Consider the following 19587-nt stretch of genomic DNA (forward strand, 5'->3'; position numbering starts at 1 on the left):
TGTGGAACAGTGGTGAACCTTACCAGGAGTAGCCGGCCAACCAAAATTACCCCAAGACCGCAGCGACAACTCATGCAAGAGGTCACAAAAGACCCCACAACAACATCCAAAGAAATGCAGACCTCACTTTGCCTCAGTTAAGATCGGAGTTCATGACTGCACCATAAGAAAGACACTGGGAAAAAACAACCTGCAAAGGAGAGTTACAAGATGAAAACCACTGTTGAACAAAAAGAACATTAAGGTTCCTCTCAATTATGCCAGAAAACATCTTGATGATCCCCAAGACCTTTGGGAAAATACTCTGTGGTCTGACAAGACAAAAGTTAAACTATTTGGAAGGTGTGTGTTCCATTACATTCCATTACATTGTGTTACATACATTCAGAAAAAGAACATCATACTATCAGTAAAATATGGTGGTGGTAGTGTGATGGTCTGGGGCTGTTTGGCTGCTTCAGGACCTGGAAGACTTGCTGTGATAAATGGAACCATGAATTCTGCTGTCTACCAAAAAATCCTGAAAGAGAATTTCGGGCCATCTGTTGGTGACCTCAAACTGAAACCAACTTGGGTTCTGCAGCAGGACAATGATCCAAAACACACCAGCAAGTCCACCTCTGAATGGCTGAAGAAAAACAAAATGAAGACTTTGGAGTGACCTATTCAAAGTCCTGACTTGAATCCTATTGAGAAGCTGTGGCATGACCGTAAAAAAGGTGGTACACATTTGAAAACCCTCCAATGCGGCTGAATTACAACAATTCATACATACTTTCATACATAAATACAACAATTACAAAATTCCTCCACAGCGCTGTAAGAGACTCATTGCAAGTTGTCACAAACACCAGTTGTTAGGTCTAGGGGGCAATCCCTTTTTCACACAGGGCCATGTCGGTTTGGATTTTTTTTCCTCCTTTAATAATAAAAGGTTTCATTTAAAAAGGGATTTTGTGTTCAGTTGTGTTGTCGTTGAGTAATATTTAAATTTGTTTGATGATTTGAAACATTTAAGTGTGACAAACATGCAAAAAAAAAAAAAAAAGAAATCAGGAAGGGGGCAAACACTTTTTCACACCACTGTATATACAAGTTATCTGAACAAAACATCCACATCTTAGCTTTGATTTATAGGTGACAAAGCAAATTTGTGCAAAATCTAATAATATATCTCATTAATATTATTTCTTGTATGAGATATTATTATTATATTATTATTAAAATATTTTTTTTATAGAAAATCGTGGCATACTGATTTTACAATGCTATATAGCCTATAATTACATATGATTATTACAATTTTACAAGTATTTAAGGCAAGCATTTGAATGATAGAATGTTAATTCATACATGATTTCAATTATTATATTCATTACAAATAATTCAATTATTTATAGATTTTAAAAATATCATTAAAAGTATAAAACCTATAGATTAAACAACAATGATTTAGTTTTACTTAAGTTGTCTATAAATACATTTAAATCAATAAATCCCAAATTGCCTATTGAATAGTTTACCTTCTTCATCCTCAGACCCCTTCCTCTCCTCTCACAATGACCCTCTGCTCCAGCTGCTTCCTCCCCCTGCTCTTCCTCCTCATCCTGTCCCTGTCCTCTCTCACGAGCGCTGAGCCAAGACGCTCCACTTCCGGTCATCATCGCAGGGCCCCGCGTGCGCCTGCCGCAAAGGTGCGTCTGGCGGGGAACTTCGCCCGGGAGCCTCACGAGGGTCGCGTAGAGGTGCTGCACAACAACACGTGGGGGACGGTGTGTGACGACGAGGTGGACATCAACCTGGCCAACGTGGTGTGTCGAGAGATAGGCTTCCTGGGGGGCATCACGTGGGCACACAGCGCCAAATATGGAGAAGGACAAGGTGAGCAAACACCACCTGAGATACCGAAGCGCAACATTTGTGAGAAATACCCGTTGACGCTGTCATCCGTCATTGATGTTTCATCTTGGTGCCAGTGCCACCCAATTATGTTGTTGTTCAGAACATGCTACACTTCTTACCAAATGCCAGCAGCAGTAATTAAGACACCCAAAATAACTGCCACCATAAAAGCACAAAGATGACTTGTTGTGCGTCGGGTGCTGACATATCGTTAAGGTCGCCTGGCAGGCTGGAGGAGGGCACGCATCAGCCAAAAAAGGGGGGACATTTGTTTAAGCGTAATGACAGCATGCGCTTACCATAGTTGTGCAACACATCACTGCGGTTTATGGACATTCTTTACGGCTGCTTTTAAATCCAAATTAAAGAGAACGTGGAGTGAATTTGAGAGGCAGCGGCCTTGTAAAATATTGTGTGTCGAACATCTGAACATGCCGCTAAGGTGCAACCCCCTAATCAGTCTGCCAGTTGAAGTCAGACATGAGGATCATTTTGGAGCCCCTTGTGTGGTCTGTTTCCAGAAAATCATGACTCACTAATGTACATTGTGTACACCCCTCATATTTCAACACCATTTTTATTACAGTACAGTGTTCCCTCATTTATCGCGAGGGGATAGGGTCCCAAAATAGCCCGCAATAAGTGAAATCAGTGAAGTAGCCAAATATATTTGTTTACAATGATTATTTCTCAAAGTTTATCAAACCATCAAAGTTCCCATTTTGTTTCAATTTTAATGCTAAATCAACTAGGGTGGACACAAGAAATTATGAAATGACTCATGCGTATTCACACTCCTCTGACCGTGACTTCGTTGGAAGCTTCTTCTATTGTTCATTGGCGGTTAGCAAACAGCTCACACAGTCAGCTAGTTTTCTGACCATTGACCACAAAAGGAAACGGCATGAAGGAGACTGATTGACAATGGTCTACAGCCAATCAGGACGCAGAACACAATGGGCGGGTTCTCCCTTAGCCGATAAGGATTGTTGTGGCTCTATATTTAGCCGGCTATTGTCTACTGTGAGTTCCTAATATGCTCATACAAGTACGTAAACACATACTGGGACTAGGTGGAGCCCCACATGTCTTCAACAATCACATGAGTATAAAACACCCTCTACTGGTGGCAGTAGTAAATACAATAACAGACACATACAACAGAGCACCGATAGATCGCTCTAATACACCACAAGGATGCAGAACACAATGCGTGTTCATACGCTGTTAAAAAAAATATGCAAAATTGCACTTAAAAAAATCCATGAAACAGCAAATTTGCGAAAGGTGAACCGCGATGTAGCGAGGTAACACTGTACATATTCTCCGGGGACTATAAAATAGAAATGAAACATGGATAGACTTTAAAGTAGGCAGTGTACAGCTTGTATAGCAGTGTAGATTGAAAATGACTCAGCATACACCACAAGATAATTGTGTCTTGTCCACAGTCAAGCATGGTAGGTAGTAGCCTTACTGTCTGGGGCTGCATGAGTGCTGCCGGCACTGGGAAGCTGTTGTTCAATGAGCGGGAAACATGATAAGGAGCCCAAATGAATGAGTGGCCTACTATGTGTCTAGATCTGGGGCATCCTTAAGGTGGTTAACATCCACCAGCTCCACCAGTGATGTCATCATCAGGAGTGGAAGAGATTCCAGGAACAACCAGAGCATATCTGGTCAATTCCATGCCCAACAGAATTAAGGTAGTGCTAGATAACAATGGTGCTCACTCTAAATATCCACACTTTGGACATGTTCACTGTGCGGTGTCCTCACTTGTGATGCTATCTATTTAGACCATAATGGCTGTGTGTTGACTTATTTTCAGTGGATACTGCATTTATACTGCTACACAAGCTGTACACTGACTACTGGAGTATATCCAAGTTTCATTTCTATCGTAATGTCCCTTGAGAAGATTTCATACAATGGTTGCTGAAATGTGATGGGTGTACTGTCCTCCCTTTTGTGGAATATTGAATTTACTATCTTCTTCAAGGCCCCATATGGATGGACAATGTTCGCTGTGATGGTTCTGAGAAGTCCTTAAAAGACTGCAAGCACAGTGGTTGGGGGGTGAATGACTGCAAACATTCTGAAGACTTGGGGGTGGTGTGCACCCCTGAGCGCAGGCAAGAGCAGACAAGCAGTAGAGACCAAAGCAACGCCATTGGGACCAATGGCGGTCCTGCGCCTCATTGGCAAAACCTTGTGACCACCCGCAGGCACACTGGATATGGTTATTATGGTAACGGACATGCATATGAGGTCCCTATCATCCAGAGGCAATACCTTAACCAGGTATGGCGACCCACCATCACTCATTAAAACTACTCAATGTGTATTTTTTTATAACATGGCCTATTAATGACTTACCCCAATCAGGGTCACAGTAAGGTTCGAATTGAGGAGGTGCGCCTGAGGCCCATCCTCATGGCGACCAAGAAGAAGAGCTTGGTCACAGAAGGTGTGGTGGAAGTGAAGCACGCTGGGAGATGGAGGCAAGTCTGCGACATGGGCTGGAGCCTCAACAGCAGCAGAGTCTTGTGTGGGATGCTCGGCTTTCCGGAGGCCGCTCAGCCTAACGTCAAAATGTACAAGTGAGTGTTGCCGTCTTTTCCTGCAAGAACGGTAAAACACTTGACGCTTGTCTGTATGACAAATGGGTAAAAAGTCACTGAAGAATAAAAAAGCAAACCGCAGTAATGTCTGGTTTAGAGGCGGAATAAGTTTGTCATGCTTATCTCCACCTTGCAGCCACATCTCCACAAGCGTTCCCGCTCCTTTCCTCGGCCTCAGGGTAATGATAACGGGATCTCTGTCCTCTTTCTTTATACCTCTCTCCAGGCAAATCACCACCGCACACCTCATTGCCTCAGCGGCTCTCTGATGCTATCTCGTCTCCTAGACAAACAGCACAGCTTTTAATTTTGGATTCCCGTCCCGAGGTGTAATATCACCTCCTGATTGTGGTTTAACTGTTGTGTCGATACGATAGGGTGTGAAGCAGAGAGCGTTCTTTTGTGAAGTTGCCTGTTTTATTGGTAGTACAGCGTCTCAGGCTTGAGTCAGCAATGCACTGCTCCACTTTTACATCCTCCTAGCATAGTATGCTGCTATTAGTGTTAAAATTCCCCAACTATATTATATGTATATTTCAGGCTTAAGTAGTTTAAAAAGACTGGCTGGTTTGAAGTGAAAATAAATATTATTATATAATACTTTTACTGCAGTTTTTGAGAAACTGGCATTTTTTGTTGTTGTTCCAACCTCAAGTGTGACACTGTGGAAAAAATAATTAATGAAAATAAATGTTGCTTCCAATCGCCGACCCATCTTAGGGCCGAATAATAATCATGTTAGGTTATATAAACATACTGGCCTTTAAAATGTATTATATTTTCACAGCACTTTCTTGGAAGCTGACATTTTCTGTCAAATAGTGTGACAAAAAAAAAAAAAAAAAAAATTACCCCCCCCCCCCCAAATAATGCCAATAAATCAGTGTTGCTGCCAATCAATGACGCATCTCAGGATCTAATAATAATAAGCAAATACTCCTTTACATGCATTTATGTAATTTTTTTTTCCAATAAAAAAGTGGCAATTTTACGAGAATAAACTCATAATATTATCAGGAAAAATAATGTAATTTTAGTCGCATAGAGTTTAAATATATTAAAGAAAAAATAAGCCATTTTAAAATCATAATATTATGAGAAACATACAAAACAAAACAAAGTCGTTATTTTTGGAAAATTAGGTTGGGGAAAAAAGTTATAATATTATGGGAATAAAGTCATAGTGTTACGAGATGAAAATTTATGAAGATCATTTAAGAAGAAAGTTGAAATATTTGTAAGCTTTAAAAAAAAAAAAAACAGCACAAATGGAGAAAAGAAGAGCAAAGCCAAAGTTGATACTGATAACACGCTTTTTCATCTATATCACAAAGATGAAATTGAGTTTTTTTCTTGATATTTATGCCGTAACTAATCTACAAGTGTTGTGGCCCTCTTCTAGTTGAATGTCCGAGCTTTGGTACAGGGACGTTTATCTCCAAGAGAACAGGCTATCCTCTTTTTGTACATGGTTTGTTTTGCTCATTGTAAGCACGAACTGAAATAGATACTATAATTATTCATCGTGAGCACAGTCACTCAAAACAATTCCGTTCTGAGTCAATATGACGTTCACATATTGTCTAACATCTGCTCCTGAAACGTGAGCCAGGAAATCCACCAGATCGAGTTGCACGGCTTTGGACCACATTTAAGTCACTGACACTCCCCCCATGTTTCTCCACCTTGCTCCGAGGACCTCGAAAATCCATTCTTGGAAATCCTTAACCAGGCCGTGTCTCTGGGGCCGCCTGTGTCTCTTGGATGGGATTCTGAAGATGCTGTAATTACATGTTGGTCAGGCGCGAGGCTCTTCTGGGTTTCTGCTGAGAGCGAAAAAACCACCCCAGATTATAGCTGTGTGTGTGTGTGGGAGCAAGAGGAAGACTGCACAGCCAAAGAAGGTGGAAGATGGACAGGAAAAAACAAGTGGCACCAGACTGATCTGATTTTCACTTGCTTGTGTGATATAGCTTTAATTATGGTTGACGTTTGCTGAGGAACCGCTGTATATCCAGTATTTGATTTAGAGACAGGCATTTGATCTGAAATGGCGTTCTAGTCTTGTCAGGCCTGTGAGCAATTCTTGAATCATATCTTTGTTCATGAAAGCAGCTTTTAAGCAGTCTTTCTCACCAGGTCATATACAGTTGTGGTCAAACGTTTACATACACTCAGTCGTAATGTCATATTAATTTCGGGCCAGAATTCGAACTGGTCTACAGCATAGAATGATTTTGAATAAAGTGAATTTGAATTTCACGGGAAATTCTGATCTTCCGGAAACATTTCCACCAGCATTTCCACCTGGGGGTGGGGTGTAAAGAACCAATTGCCTACTGTGATGCACCTGTATTATTTTACTGGTGTACATCTTTTGCAGTAATGTGGTCGCTGTACCGGACCGTCGTGGTGAAGAGAGAGCTGAGCCGGAAGGCAACGCTCTCAATTTACCGGTCGATCTATGTTCCCACCCTCACCTATGGTCATGAGCTTTGGGTCGTGACCGAAGAAATGAGTTTCCTCCATAGTATGGCTGGACTCACCCTAAGTCATAGGGTGAGGAGCTCAGTTATCCGGGAGGGGCTCAGAGTAGAGGTGCTGCTCCTTCACATCAAGAGGAGCCAGTTGAGGTGGCTCAGGAATCTAGTCCGGATGCCTCCCGGACACTTCATGGTGAGGTGTTCTGGGCATGCCCAGCTGGCAGGTTGTTACTGGTGCCGAGTGTACTCCTAGAATTAATTAATTAATAATTAATGTTTGAAAAACTGTGAGGAAGAGTGAGGAAGCGATGTTCAAACTGCAAGGCGACTGTATAGTTTTACATACTGTGCATCAAATACATCTAAATGCATGTAAATCACAAATGAAAGGGATAAATGAACATGTCAGGTTAATTTTACAATCACTGAAGACATGACTGTTCCCAAAGACACGATGTGGCAGCGAGACCATCTATCTCCCATCAACACCATCTTTCTTTTTTGTCATGTGTTATTTCTTGAATTCAGGAGTGTTTCTCACATTCTCTATCAAAATGTCTGCAACTTTCTTTGGCTTCACTGGGTTACAGTATTGGGGTGAGAAACACTATTGACTTCAAGAAACAACTCATGGCAAAACAGGAAGGTATCTTTTAGGTATCTCGTTACCACATCGTGTCTTTGGGAACAGTCATGTCAAGAATCATGTCTTCAGTGAAGGTAAACGTCACCTTAAATGTTAATTTATACTATTATTCATCATTTATATGTATTTATATGCATTTCAAATTGCTTTCTGTATGTAAAACTTCAATTGTAAAACGATGACAATGTGTTTTATGTTAACATTTGTGGCTGTCTGGAACGGATCAAGTGGATTTACATTATTTCTTAAGGGAAAAATTGATTTGGTGAGTGTCCGTTTCGGTTAAAGCCGTACCTTCTGGAAGGAATTAATGATGCTAACCAAGGTTCCACTGTCCAGTTTAAATGGAAAATGAAACACCTTGACATGTTGGCTTAATGGTACACTCATGTATGTTGACACATTGAAGACACTATGCAAGCGCAATTGAGGAGCTGCTGTTTTAAAAGCTACACATTGTGCCAGTGTGCTTTTCTGACATGGCATCCACACAATTTCATGTTTATGGGATTGTTCTGTCTCGTCTTATGAAGTGTGTGATACAGTCTTGAATGGCAGCAAACAAGCGGTGCTCTTGCAGATGTTCTGCGTTACATCAACTGTTTTTGTGCATAACAGCAGCAATTACACAGATTCTGTTTTTTGTAAAACACCTCCATCTGCTGACTCATTAGCGTTGATAAGTATTTTCCCCCCTCCAAACAACTTTTATTCTTGCAAAATAAGAGCATATTTGTGGAAGGCCTATTTAACTAGAGGGTGAGGAGTGTTCTTCTGCCAAGACGTTATTTAGGAAAGTGAAAAGTGAGAGTGTCAGCAGCCAACAAGCAGCAACATGACATCATTTCTGTGACAACCCTTCCCTTGATTTCCCTAAAATACAAATATTGAAATATTTGCGTGAACATACAAACATAAATATTTACCTCTCGGTCGGCATGCAAATATACATTTTAATGTGCACTTTTCTGTTACGGGAAACACCACTTTCATGAAAGTATGAGGGACATAACATAAGGCATACATCCAACAACATCACTTTGGTTACCTTATTCATAAGGGGTTCAAATGATTAGAAACACCTCTCAGTTATGCAGTTTTGCACTTCTATGTATAGTAATTGACTAGTATAGATTGACTCTCTGACAGAGACGCCATTTCAGCAACTATTTCATTCCTCTTCTCAAGAGACAAATGGTAATGGTCACTTGTACAGCGCTTTTCCACCTCTAAGGCACTCGTTGCTCTTTCACACTGCTAGAACATTTGCCTACTGATGACGCAGTATCAGGAGTAACTGAGGGTTTGTTATCTTGCCCAATGACACTTCGACACGATCACGGGAGGATCGAACCCACAACCTTCGGCCTGGGAGATGACCGCTCCACCACCAGAGCCATGTCACCCCCACAATACTGTAAAATTGAAACGTGGATATACTTTAGATTAGTCAGTGTACAGTTTGTATAACGGTACAGATTTACAACGGGAAAGTCAAAACACAGCCATCATTGTCTACATAGCTGACAAAAATGAGCACACCTTAAAGTCAACATGTTTAAATTGTGTCAATCTTCACTGTCAATGCATCGCTGCCTTAACCCTCTTGAACATGGAATTCACCAAACAAGCTGCACAATGACTACTCTCAAGTATATCAAAGTTGAATTACTATTCTATTGTCCCTTGAGAAGATATACTAAAATGTTTGCTATGTGGGGTGTAGTGACTTCTTTGAGATACTGTACTGTGTTTCCCACATGACTGCAATGTATTTGTGGTGGGTTGGAGGAGGGGGTGTTGACGTAATTTGCATAATTGGCCATGAGGTATTTGCAAATGAGTAAAAATCGTAAAAAGCAAAACAAATATATTTCGAAGTACAAATGAATTTTCTTCTGTCGCTGTTTGCGTCAAACAAGACAGAGCCGCCTATGAGCATTTTTAAATGGGGGAGGCGCAATTGCTGCTCATTGAGAAGAGCGGTATGCGCTTTACTCCGCAAGTCTCTTCACCAGATTTATCGCTAGCCGCTTTTTTGAAAAACAGTATCTAGAGGGGTCTGATTGCCCGACAAAGTCGCTAAATCAGCAACACCAATCCTCCTTGCAGACCAGGGGCGTTACAATGTGTTTATGACCAAAGGCAAACAGGTAGTGCCAATTCTATTTGTGGCGGGCCGCAAAATAAATAAATGAATGTATGGGAAACACTGTATATTCTGCATGTCTCTAAAACTTCACTGGGCTGTGCCATACACTTTTATAATAGGATTTTTAAAATAGCAGTCAGACCGTAGTATGTTTACCCCAGAGCGTAATCGATGTAGACATCTGTAATAGTGTTTGCACTATGCAAGGTTTGGAGGCCTTCCTGGCGCAGTCATTTTGTGGCATATTGGTGTGCCTGCCAAGCCAGCAGAAGGCTTCCCTCTGCACCATGCTGCAGTGTGCGTAGTTCTCAAATTGGCAAGAAAGTGCCGGAGTCGCTTGGTTTTTCCCAGAAATGCGGCACATCTCTGTTGTTGAAATTCTTGTTTTATTTACATAGCGGCTATGGAGAGCCATGGAAGGATCAAGTACAATCTGTTGGTTGGTTTGTTTTGGTGCCCATTTTGAAAAATGGTTTCCCTTAGGATAATGTTGAACACCCCGTCATAGCAGGAAATTCACAACTATAAAATTAATAAAAGAAGAGATAACTGAAGGAAAGCGAGACTAGTGAATTCATCTCGTGTACACCTCACTTTAAATGCCAATGTTTTATATACAAAGGTTATATTGAGAGCAGTTTAAAGTCATTGCCAGAGGGGTGACTACTTTTGGTGGCCACGTAAGAACATGTCTAATGTGCATGTGTGTGCGCCACAGTTGACTCGCTCTTGTGTGGCCAGGTTACAATATAAAACAAACAGCATACGCCACAGTATATCTTCATTGCATCAGAATGGGGTCACCCAAGTCACCTCACAGGATGTCTGTGTGTGTGTATGCGTAAAACCACACTCCTGATAGGACCATTTCTTCTCCTTGTTTCTTTACAGGAAAATATGGGACACCAAAGTTGCAGATCCTTCAACAAGGTAGGTCAAAACTATAGCGCATAGTGGCAACCATAACACGCTGTATGGAATTTAATTTTGGAACACACTCACCTCCTTTTATTTTGCTTTTGCATTTTTAAGGTTGAGCGTCATGGCCAAGAAGAAGGGCTTCTGGATGGAGAAAGTCAACTGTCTGGGCAGTGAGAACACGCTGTCCGAGTGCCACGCTCAGCTGTCATTCCCCCGTAGCCCTGCCCCCTGTAAGAACGGCCGACATGCCGTGGTCAAATGTGTGCCGGGCCCTCAGTTTTCCAGAATCTCTTCTGGGAGACCCCAAGCCCCCTACCCAGTTGTGGTAAGATGGTGCCAAATGTGTACCACCACAAGACTGTGTGTGAGCTAACAGATTCTACCTCCTCCGTGTAGCCGGTGCGTCTGAAGGCCGGGCCCAGGCTGGGTGAGGGACGTGTGGAGGTGCTCCGAGATGGAAAATGGGGGACGATCGTGGACCACATGTGGGAGAGGACTGCTGCCAGCGTGGTGTGCAGAGAGCTGGGCTTCGGTTCTGCCAAGGATGCACTGCATGGCGCCTTTATGGGTCAAGGTGAGAAAGAACAGTGAGCTTGTTATGACTCTGCAATATGAATGTGTTTATCAAGCGCCACGGTATTCCAGAGCAGAATTTGGTTTATCTTAAGTCAGCATCAACAGTCTGACTGATTGAACAGATAAGATCACGCCTGTCTGGTACACTTTGAAGTTTTCATTGCTAAATCTCTAGATGTGAGTGTCCTAAGCCAGGATGATCAGGTGTCCAAACACTGTGTTAACATGCAGACACACGTCCCACTCTCACATGACGTCTACTACCAAAACCCACAGTGGTTTATTTAAGCTTTGATAGCTCAAATCCCACTGAAAACTCTGGTCTTTCCCTGCGATGATGTCAAACTTACCTCTAAGGTTCAGTTCCTGGACGCTGGTTAAACTTTTCCCACAGAAAATAAAAATAATCAGTTCCAGAGTCAAACTGTCACCATTATAATCATTTACAGTAAACTCTGAAAATTCTTAACTGTCAAACAAGTGTAAAAATAAGTTAAAACTGATGATAAATGGCATAGGCTTAATGTGAAGGTGATTCATTCTTACTTATCACACATGTCTAAATATACGTTAACCACTGTTAAACAGAGATTATGTTTTTCTGTAGCCAATCTATCGTACAAATTGACGCTGTCTAGATCCTTTAACAGCTTGCAATTGTCTGCTGAAACGCTAGGAGTGGTGTTTTCTGGCGAGTCAACTCAATGAACGACCACAACTCTCGTCGACCATAAGCTCATTCGTCACAAGCGGACAATGGCAATTAAAAAGAGATGTAGATTCTTAATGGAGCTGGAACTAATCGATGTTTGACAACAATAACTTTGGCATACACAAAGAAAACGTAAAAAAGGTGACCAATCACAGCCTTTATGACCCGTGTTGCTACAACGCAAGGTTAGGTTTTTTTGGAGGTGCATGTCAAACACCACAAGAGGGTTTGGAGGGGAAGGAGCGAGCTACCACGCCACAGAAGCATAATCCAGGCTTTAATTGTAAAACGAAAAGTGAGGTTTGGAGGGGTGATTATAGTGGATGCCAGCTGGTGTGTCTGTGCGAAAGTATGCTGATAAACAATTTTAACAACAATTTAAAAGAATGCTCTCATTTAGTGGGCATCGGGGGCCAGTTTGCATGGGTGACCACTGGTACACATACAGCACGCAATATTCATATTTTCTTACCACCTTATTCTCCTCTTAACACCCCTTGTTGAGGCTGCTCCTTTTGGAGTAAGTGTCACAAAGTGAAAAAGAAAAGGTCCTTTGATGAACTCATGTCTTGTGGGGTAATCTTGCAAGACTTTGCAGCTGTATTTTTGCCCAAATCTTGATCGAATTCCAACGTACACAATTTATACGAGATTGTGCACATGGCGTCCCCGCCCTAAGGAGACGTGAGAACACCCACCCAAAGCCTTAATCCAGGGTGTGCTCTCCAATCATGCCGATCAAGACAAAATATAGTAGGACAGTTTGCTTATTTAGCTTTAACAGAGTGTGTCATGTCAGTTCTCTTTCACCTTTTTACCTCCTAAAAAAATACGCTTACTGCTGCTGCTGCTGATGTCATTTATGCAACTTCTCTTTTCTGTTGTCTGGCTTCAGCCATTCATTGGACTCAAAGTATAGGTGCCAAAATGATTTCCCCTTTAAATAGCTTTCCCCTTTCCCACAAAGCTGTGTTTGTAAACGTGCACGCGTCTGCGTGTATACTTTGCATAGACCTGCATTCAGTTGGCAGCTGTTCAGCAGGAGTTTAGGTGTGACAAAGGCCAGGTTTGCCCCTCTACTTTCACCTCATATTACACCATCACACTCAGGCTCCATCTACCCTGGTGACTCATACACTTCCTACACACACAGCACTCTCCCTCTTACTCTTACATATACTGTGCAGTGTAGGTTCAGGTTGACTGCACTTCAAATAGCTTCCTGTCTAGAACATTCATTGTATAGAACACTGTAATTTTACATGTGCTAAAGGCCACATAATTTCAGCCTTTATGTTACTTAAATAGGACTAAATTAGATTCTTTGGGGGAACAAACTACCAGAACTGTATGTTCTGAATGAATGCTTTTAAGCATACATTCTAAATACAGTTAATATCAATTTAATTAGTAGACAATGTACTTCATTATAAACTCATGCATAGTGGAATCCAGAAGTGTGGACTCGAATCACGTGACTTGGACTTAAGTCACAATTTTGATGACTTTGGACTCGACTTGGCAATATCATCTAAAGCCTAGGTTACCAAAGTAGGGTACGCCAATTGTAATACAGGGTACGTGAATAAATAATTACGAGCGCGCCTGAATGCCTCACGGCCCAAGGAGAACGGAGCAGAAAAGAGACACAGCTTGAAGTTGGTAATTGCCCTTTGTGCATCATATGAACATCTGTCAAATTACATTATGTTGTTAAAATGGCATTTTATTTGGTGGCCACTAAACAGTGCTTATGACTTGTAAGGACTCAAACATTTCACTTTGGATTTGCATTTCGACCTGTCTTGTCTTGACTTGAGATTAAAGACTTGGGACTTATTCAAAATGTGCAAAACACTGACTTGCTCCCACCTCTGGTGGAATCTGTTCAGAGTTTGCACCACCCTCATGTATAATGCGTCACTCTGTCTGTGTTTTTAGCTTTTTCTTTGAATTTCTGCGGCTTTTTAAAAGAAAATGATATATCGTCACTTATCAAAGTTTTTATTCTTTTTACACTTGTGTGACGAGCGAGAAAAACATCTGATGCGTGAGACACTAATCACCTCTGTTTTACAGTATGTCGATGCATGCTGAAGTTAAGACTGATTGTTTTATTGTTATTTTTCTTCTTAATGTTCATAGTGGTTTACCTATTTTAACACTTGTATGACAAAAAAATTTGCTGTGTGAGGCTCATCTGTTACATGACATTGCACCTTCTTCATGCCTCATGCTTATTCATGTTTTATTGTCCCTTTTTTTTTTTTTTTTTACTGTTATCAGTGGTTTATTTATTTTTATACTTGTATGAAAGTTAGAGTTTGAGCCCATAAATGATTAGTTCAATTATTTCCTATGAGAAAAAATGGTTTCTAAATCTGAGCAAACTGTTGGAAGTAAAGGTTCCGCTGCATATTTACAAACTCTTCGAGTGCTTGTGGGTATAAGACCCCCCAGGGGAAGAGTGACTTATTTATGATAGTGAATGTGATAAAGAAGGCTGATCCACAACTCACATTCTAGCTTCCAGTGTCGTGCATGTGCCTGTGTGTGGCACTGTACATAGTGGAGTATTGGCTTAAAATGTCTAAATCATCTTTGGAATCCTGTTCAGTGGAGCGACATGATTCTGGCCCGCTCGTAGCGTCTAAATAGCCACAGACAGCCCAGATTACTATCTAACGCACACAAGCTTGGCAAAGAAACACTGACTCAGACATGTTTCATAGAGAGGCAAAAAAGGACACCACATTAATTTCAGTGTGTGTAAATGGAGTGTAATTTCAGCAGGGATAAGAACAGGGATTTCCTTGTCAGCACAACCAACTATTTGTGCTATTCTCAACAAGAATGTGACCAATGTTACCCGGTTTCCAGCCCTTACAAGCACTTTTTCTAATCCGATAAAGAGTTCTGAAGTGTCTGCCACTTCTAATCATTCTGTAAGAAAAGTGACGCTTTATTGCAGAAGCCTTGTAATTTGACTTTAAAATAACACCCTAAATCAAGGGTGTCCTTTTTTTATTGGCCTACAGCATATTCTAAAAATAAAAATTAACACGACCTACATCAGAACATTATGAAGGAATATTAGGCATACATTATGGCTGGGCGATATATAGATATTATAAATATATTAATATTTCTTTTAAGCACGATATCAAAAACAAGCATATCGTTCATATCAACACAGACTGGATTTGTGCTGTAACTCTTGGCTTGTTTCACTCATCTCTCTGCACTGTGTGTGAGCTCCTGCCCCGCCCCCTCCATGCATGCAGGAAGAGAGAGGAGGCGCGGAGCAAGAGCCTCGCTCAGTCTTCAATAAACATGGAGGCGACAACGTCAGTGGGAAAAAGCAGTGGAGGTACTTCGAAGAAGTGACTGTCAAGTGCGGCAGCACTACACTGTTTTCCAACACCTTAAAACTTGGCACAAATTCCAGTACGGGTGTTTGAAGCTGCGAGCTGAAACGCCACAAAGCTCCTGCCACAACACGGTTCATCGCTTGCTTCTTTTTCCTGTTGTGTTCCTCATTAAAGTACAGCAAAAGTGCAAAGTGGTGAGCTATTACTAAAGCGGTGTCGTATCACATTGCTAAAGATATGGTCCCCGTTGCAACGGTGGAAAAAAACGGATTAAAAAACCTGCTGAAAACAATGGACTCGCAATGTCCAACGAGCTTCACAGTTGTAATTATTTAGAATTATTTAGCACAAATGCACAAGGAAGACAGACAAAGCCTGATCAAGTTGATAGGTTGGTGTTCCTGGCACAAAATCTTTAAAGGAATAAGGACATGCTTATATCTTTACCGGTACCTAAAAAAATAATACTGTTCAAAATAAATTAATGAATTGCTGCTGACATTTTAACATTTCCTCTTAAACAGGGCACTTTATTTCATATTTTGTTCTTTTGTGTTTTTGGTATTAGCTGAGGATTTGAGCATAGCTAAAGGTTTATATATATTTATATATATTTAACCTTTTCTATATTTATTTCAAAAAGAGAATGGACTATTTTATTTTAGCGCCTATTTTTCTGTAAATTTTTCATGATTTTAATAAAACAAATTTGCACGCATATTTGGCTTTCACTTTGTCTAAACTTACTTTGAGGAAAAAATAACGGGATATATATCTATATTGATATTCAACCTAAATATAAAACAAAACAATTATTTCGTAATTTTATTTAATATCATGGCTTATTGTTGTAAATGTAGTCCAGCTCACATTTAATAAAAAACCCAGCAGTTCTATTTATTGTATTTATTCAGTAATTTTGCCCCATGAAGTATGTTAACATTGAGTTTACTATGCACGCACAAGGGAGCATTGTAAACATTGTAAATGTTCTTCAGGAGTGCGAGGCGCCAACTCTGGCAGTTTATTTCAAGGGTTTTCTCGGATTTTCCGAAGGAAGTTTAAAGTACAGAATGTGACTGTTCTTTTTTTAGGGATCCCTCAAGTGGGCCCTGCGTTTGTCTTGATAAATCTTGTGCTGTGAAAGTGGCCATTGCGATAGAGGCGGAAGCGGTGGAGATGTGTGTTTTTAGTGGGTTTCTAGCCACACGTGCAACCAGCAAGGAAGCAGGTCTACAATCTAACAGTCAGGCTGCATTCTGGTCCCTGTCCCCTCCGCCATCTTTAATTTCCAAAGTCTTTCTGGGGTTTTCTATCTTTCCCATGGTTTTTGTGGATATGGTTGTGCTTGCTAAAATGCTAACCCATTTCCAGGTTTGCAGTTTGCGTCTTACGCATGAAGAAAACACCAAAGCCACAACTCGACTGGTGGTTTCATAAATGCCGTCATTATGGCACCGACTGTTTGCGTTCATAAAATTTTGGTCTCATGTTTCTAGTTTTCATTGACAAATGAGTAAAAGTTGACACAGATTTGCCCCTGTGTGCTCTCGCAGGGCGATGGACTTAGCATGCGCTTCTGGTTGTTTTGCCTAAAAGCAACAGAATGTTGGCAATGAGGCGTGTCAGATCTCCAAAGTAGATGCGGGTTCCTCTGCTCGCCTTGCAATAGCACTTTATCACCACAGATAGGAACTTTTCATTGTTTCTCAAGTGGAGAAAGTGCACGGAAGAAAAACAGATGTATGTCGATAAGCGTGCATGCTTCTTTGGGAGTTTACACTGGGTGGCCCTCAGTAAGTCAAGTTAATCCTCAATTAATTCAGATTAACATTTCAGAAAGCTAAGGACAGGGGGACTGAACTATTATTCTTTTTTTTTGTAAGAACAACCAATCAATATGTTTAGGCTACACTTTTTAGCCCTGTCCTAAACCAAAGGTCTGTGCAGGTACTGGACCCATCCACATGAACAGTGTACAGTGCATTGGCACAGAGCGCTCCATCCTGGACTGCTACTTCCAGGAAGTTCAACCGTGGACGTTCAAACACAGCCAGGATGCCTCAGTGCGCTGTAACGTCCCCAAAACGGGCACAGAGCACATGGTATGAACAATTACACTTCACCATGACACATCCATATCAAGGTAAGGAATCACCTCTGAATGTGTTTTCAGGTGCGGCTGGCTGGTGGGAGGGTTCCATCCGAGGGCAGAGTGGAGGTGCTGATGGAAGTTGGTGGCCGTAAACGTTGGGGTTCCGTCTGTAGTGAGAACTGGGGCATCAACGAGGCCATGGTGGTGTGCAGACAGCTGGGTCTGGGCTTTGCTGCGAGTGCACATGAGGTAACCCATGGACATGACACCCCCCTTCAGTTCTATTCATGAAAAAGCGTACCTGTGCCATTGGTAGTCTAGTGGTTCACATGGCCGACTGTCATGCAGCTGGTGTGGGACAGATTTCCCAGTGCAGGATGAAGCCCACCTTAAATCAGCAGGGATAGTCTCCATCCACTGCTGTGACCCTGAACTAGACAAGCAGTCGAGAAGTGGGATGGATATTAAAGCATACCTCCCCTTCTTAGATCTGCAGTACATTTATTTGACAAATTGTTGCAAACAAATGAAAAAAGGTCAATCTATAGTCCGATTCCTTTCAATCTATATGACAATTAGATATGACACTTGACCATCCCCTTTCATTCAACAGGATACTTGGTATTGGTCCAGTGACCCCAATGCAGCCGAGCTGATTCTCAGCGGAACTCACTGTGTGGGAACCGAGCTCTCAATTCAGCAGTGTCGTCGAAACAACCACATGCACTGTCCTCGAGGTGGCGGAGCTAAGGCTGCTGGGGTTACCTGCTCAGAAAGTAAGACAAACTTTGCGTCTTTTTTAGATAAAAAAATATATGTTGTTTTTTCCAACACATGAGATCAAATTATAATAAAGTTGAACCTCTCGAATGCAATAGACATAATCTGTTCCAGAGCAAAGCAAAACAGACACAGTTAATGCTTTGATCAGATCTCGTGAGGTACGCAGAAGTTTTCATGATGACGATGCGACTATTTTCATTGCATGTTATAACTGCTGTTTTACCATGCACATGACAATAAAACTCTCTTGAAAACTCTCTTGAATACAGTAGAGGAGCACTTTACCACCCATAATCGTACAACCTTGTGGATTCGGCTTTAGCGGTTGTATTGAGCCAGCTGTATTGATCCAGCCATGAATATTAGTCCAACATTTATTTTATCTACGCATTTAGATTCCTTGAGCATGAACACATACCATTTGCAATTGGATAATGATATCAATATAATTCAGTGGTTATTCACAAAAATCGCATTTTCCGTAATGGCGGTTTTCTTCTGGATCTAGCGCCATAGCTTTTGACGATACAACAAATCCGTTGGCCCATTCCAGATTCCACAGTGTCTTGGCTATACAGTATATGTAATGGTGTTTGGTGCATGTTTATACAGTAGCCTCACTTGTTGTCTTCCTATGATGAAAATTCCAAAGGTCCCCTATTTTTTCATATTCTGGTTCACAGTATCCGGAATTATTCCGTTACCTCAATCAGTCTTTGATATTTTGTAGAACCTGTTGGAAACTTGTCCGTTTTTTGTGGCGTTATATGTACAAATGCCGAAAATGGTCCTATCTTTTGTGGCGTTATATGTACAAATGCCGAAAATGGTCCTATCTCTCAATGTTAAAGAATTCTTTCCTGGATCCAGACGGTGATACGGATCACACCCAAAATATTTCACCAGTTCTTCCATATCCCATTTCTGACAATTCCTGAAAATTTGGTCCAAATCCATTCAGAACTTTTCAACTTATTGTGAACACAAGCAAACAGACAAACAGCTAAACGCCGGCTAAATGTAACCTCAGTGGCGGAGGTAATAATATCCCTCATCTCTTCTGCCTTAGCCGCCCCTGACCTCGTTCTGGACGCCCAGCTGGTCCAGGAGACGGCCTACCTGGAAGACCGACCGCTCCACCTGCTCAGCTGTGCCAATGAGGAGAACTGTCTGTCCTCCTCCGCCGCCAGGATGAACTGGCCGTACGGTCATAGACGACTCCTACGCTTCTCCTCGCGCATCATGAACCTGGGCCGCTCCGATTTCCGACCCAAAGCGACGAGAGAGAGCTGGACGTGGCACCAGTGTCACAGGTACATCAT

General features: G+C 41.6%; 1 protein-coding gene and 1 long non-coding RNA gene across 4 annotated transcripts in view; one reads left to right on the forward strand and one right to left on the reverse strand.

Moving 5' to 3' along the window:
• Positions 1-19587, reverse strand: part of LOC129194250 (uncharacterized) — a 76111-nt gene that overhangs the window by 31638 nt on the left and 24886 nt on the right. For both annotated transcript variants that reach the window (XR_008573727.1, XR_008573726.1), the window contains 4 exons: positions 17784-17915; positions 17546-17714; positions 11112-11288; positions 10810-10956 (listed from right to left, as the gene is read on the reverse strand). This is a non-coding gene — a long non-coding RNA (uncharacterized LOC129194250). The remainder of the gene's footprint in view (positions 1-10809; positions 10957-11111; positions 11289-17545; positions 17715-17783; positions 17916-19587) is intronic.
• Positions 1-19587, forward strand: part of loxl4 (lysyl oxidase-like 4) — a 31272-nt gene that overhangs the window by 1341 nt on the left and 10344 nt on the right. For both annotated transcript variants that reach the window (XM_054799338.1, XM_054799339.1), the window contains exons 2-11: positions 1539-1881; positions 3905-4206; positions 4291-4505; positions 10699-10737; positions 10840-11053; positions 11125-11302; positions 17338-17492; positions 17564-17731; positions 18096-18258; positions 19335-19578. In XM_054799338.1, coding sequence (XP_054655313.1) covers positions 1560-1881; positions 3905-4206; positions 4291-4505; positions 10699-10737; positions 10840-11053; positions 11125-11302; positions 17338-17492; positions 17564-17731; positions 18096-18258; positions 19335-19578 — 2000 coding nt within the window. In that variant the 5' untranslated portion in view covers positions 1539-1559. The remainder of the gene's footprint in view (positions 1-1538; positions 1882-3904; positions 4207-4290; positions 4506-10698; positions 10738-10839; positions 11054-11124; positions 11303-17337; positions 17493-17563; positions 17732-18095; positions 18259-19334; positions 19579-19587) is intronic.

Source organism: Dunckerocampus dactyliophorus, chromosome 14 (genome assembly GCF_027744805.1).
Source record: "Dunckerocampus dactyliophorus isolate RoL2022-P2 chromosome 14, RoL_Ddac_1.1, whole genome shotgun sequence".
Lineage (NCBI taxonomy): Eukaryota > Metazoa > Chordata > Actinopteri > Syngnathiformes > Syngnathidae > Dunckerocampus > Dunckerocampus dactyliophorus.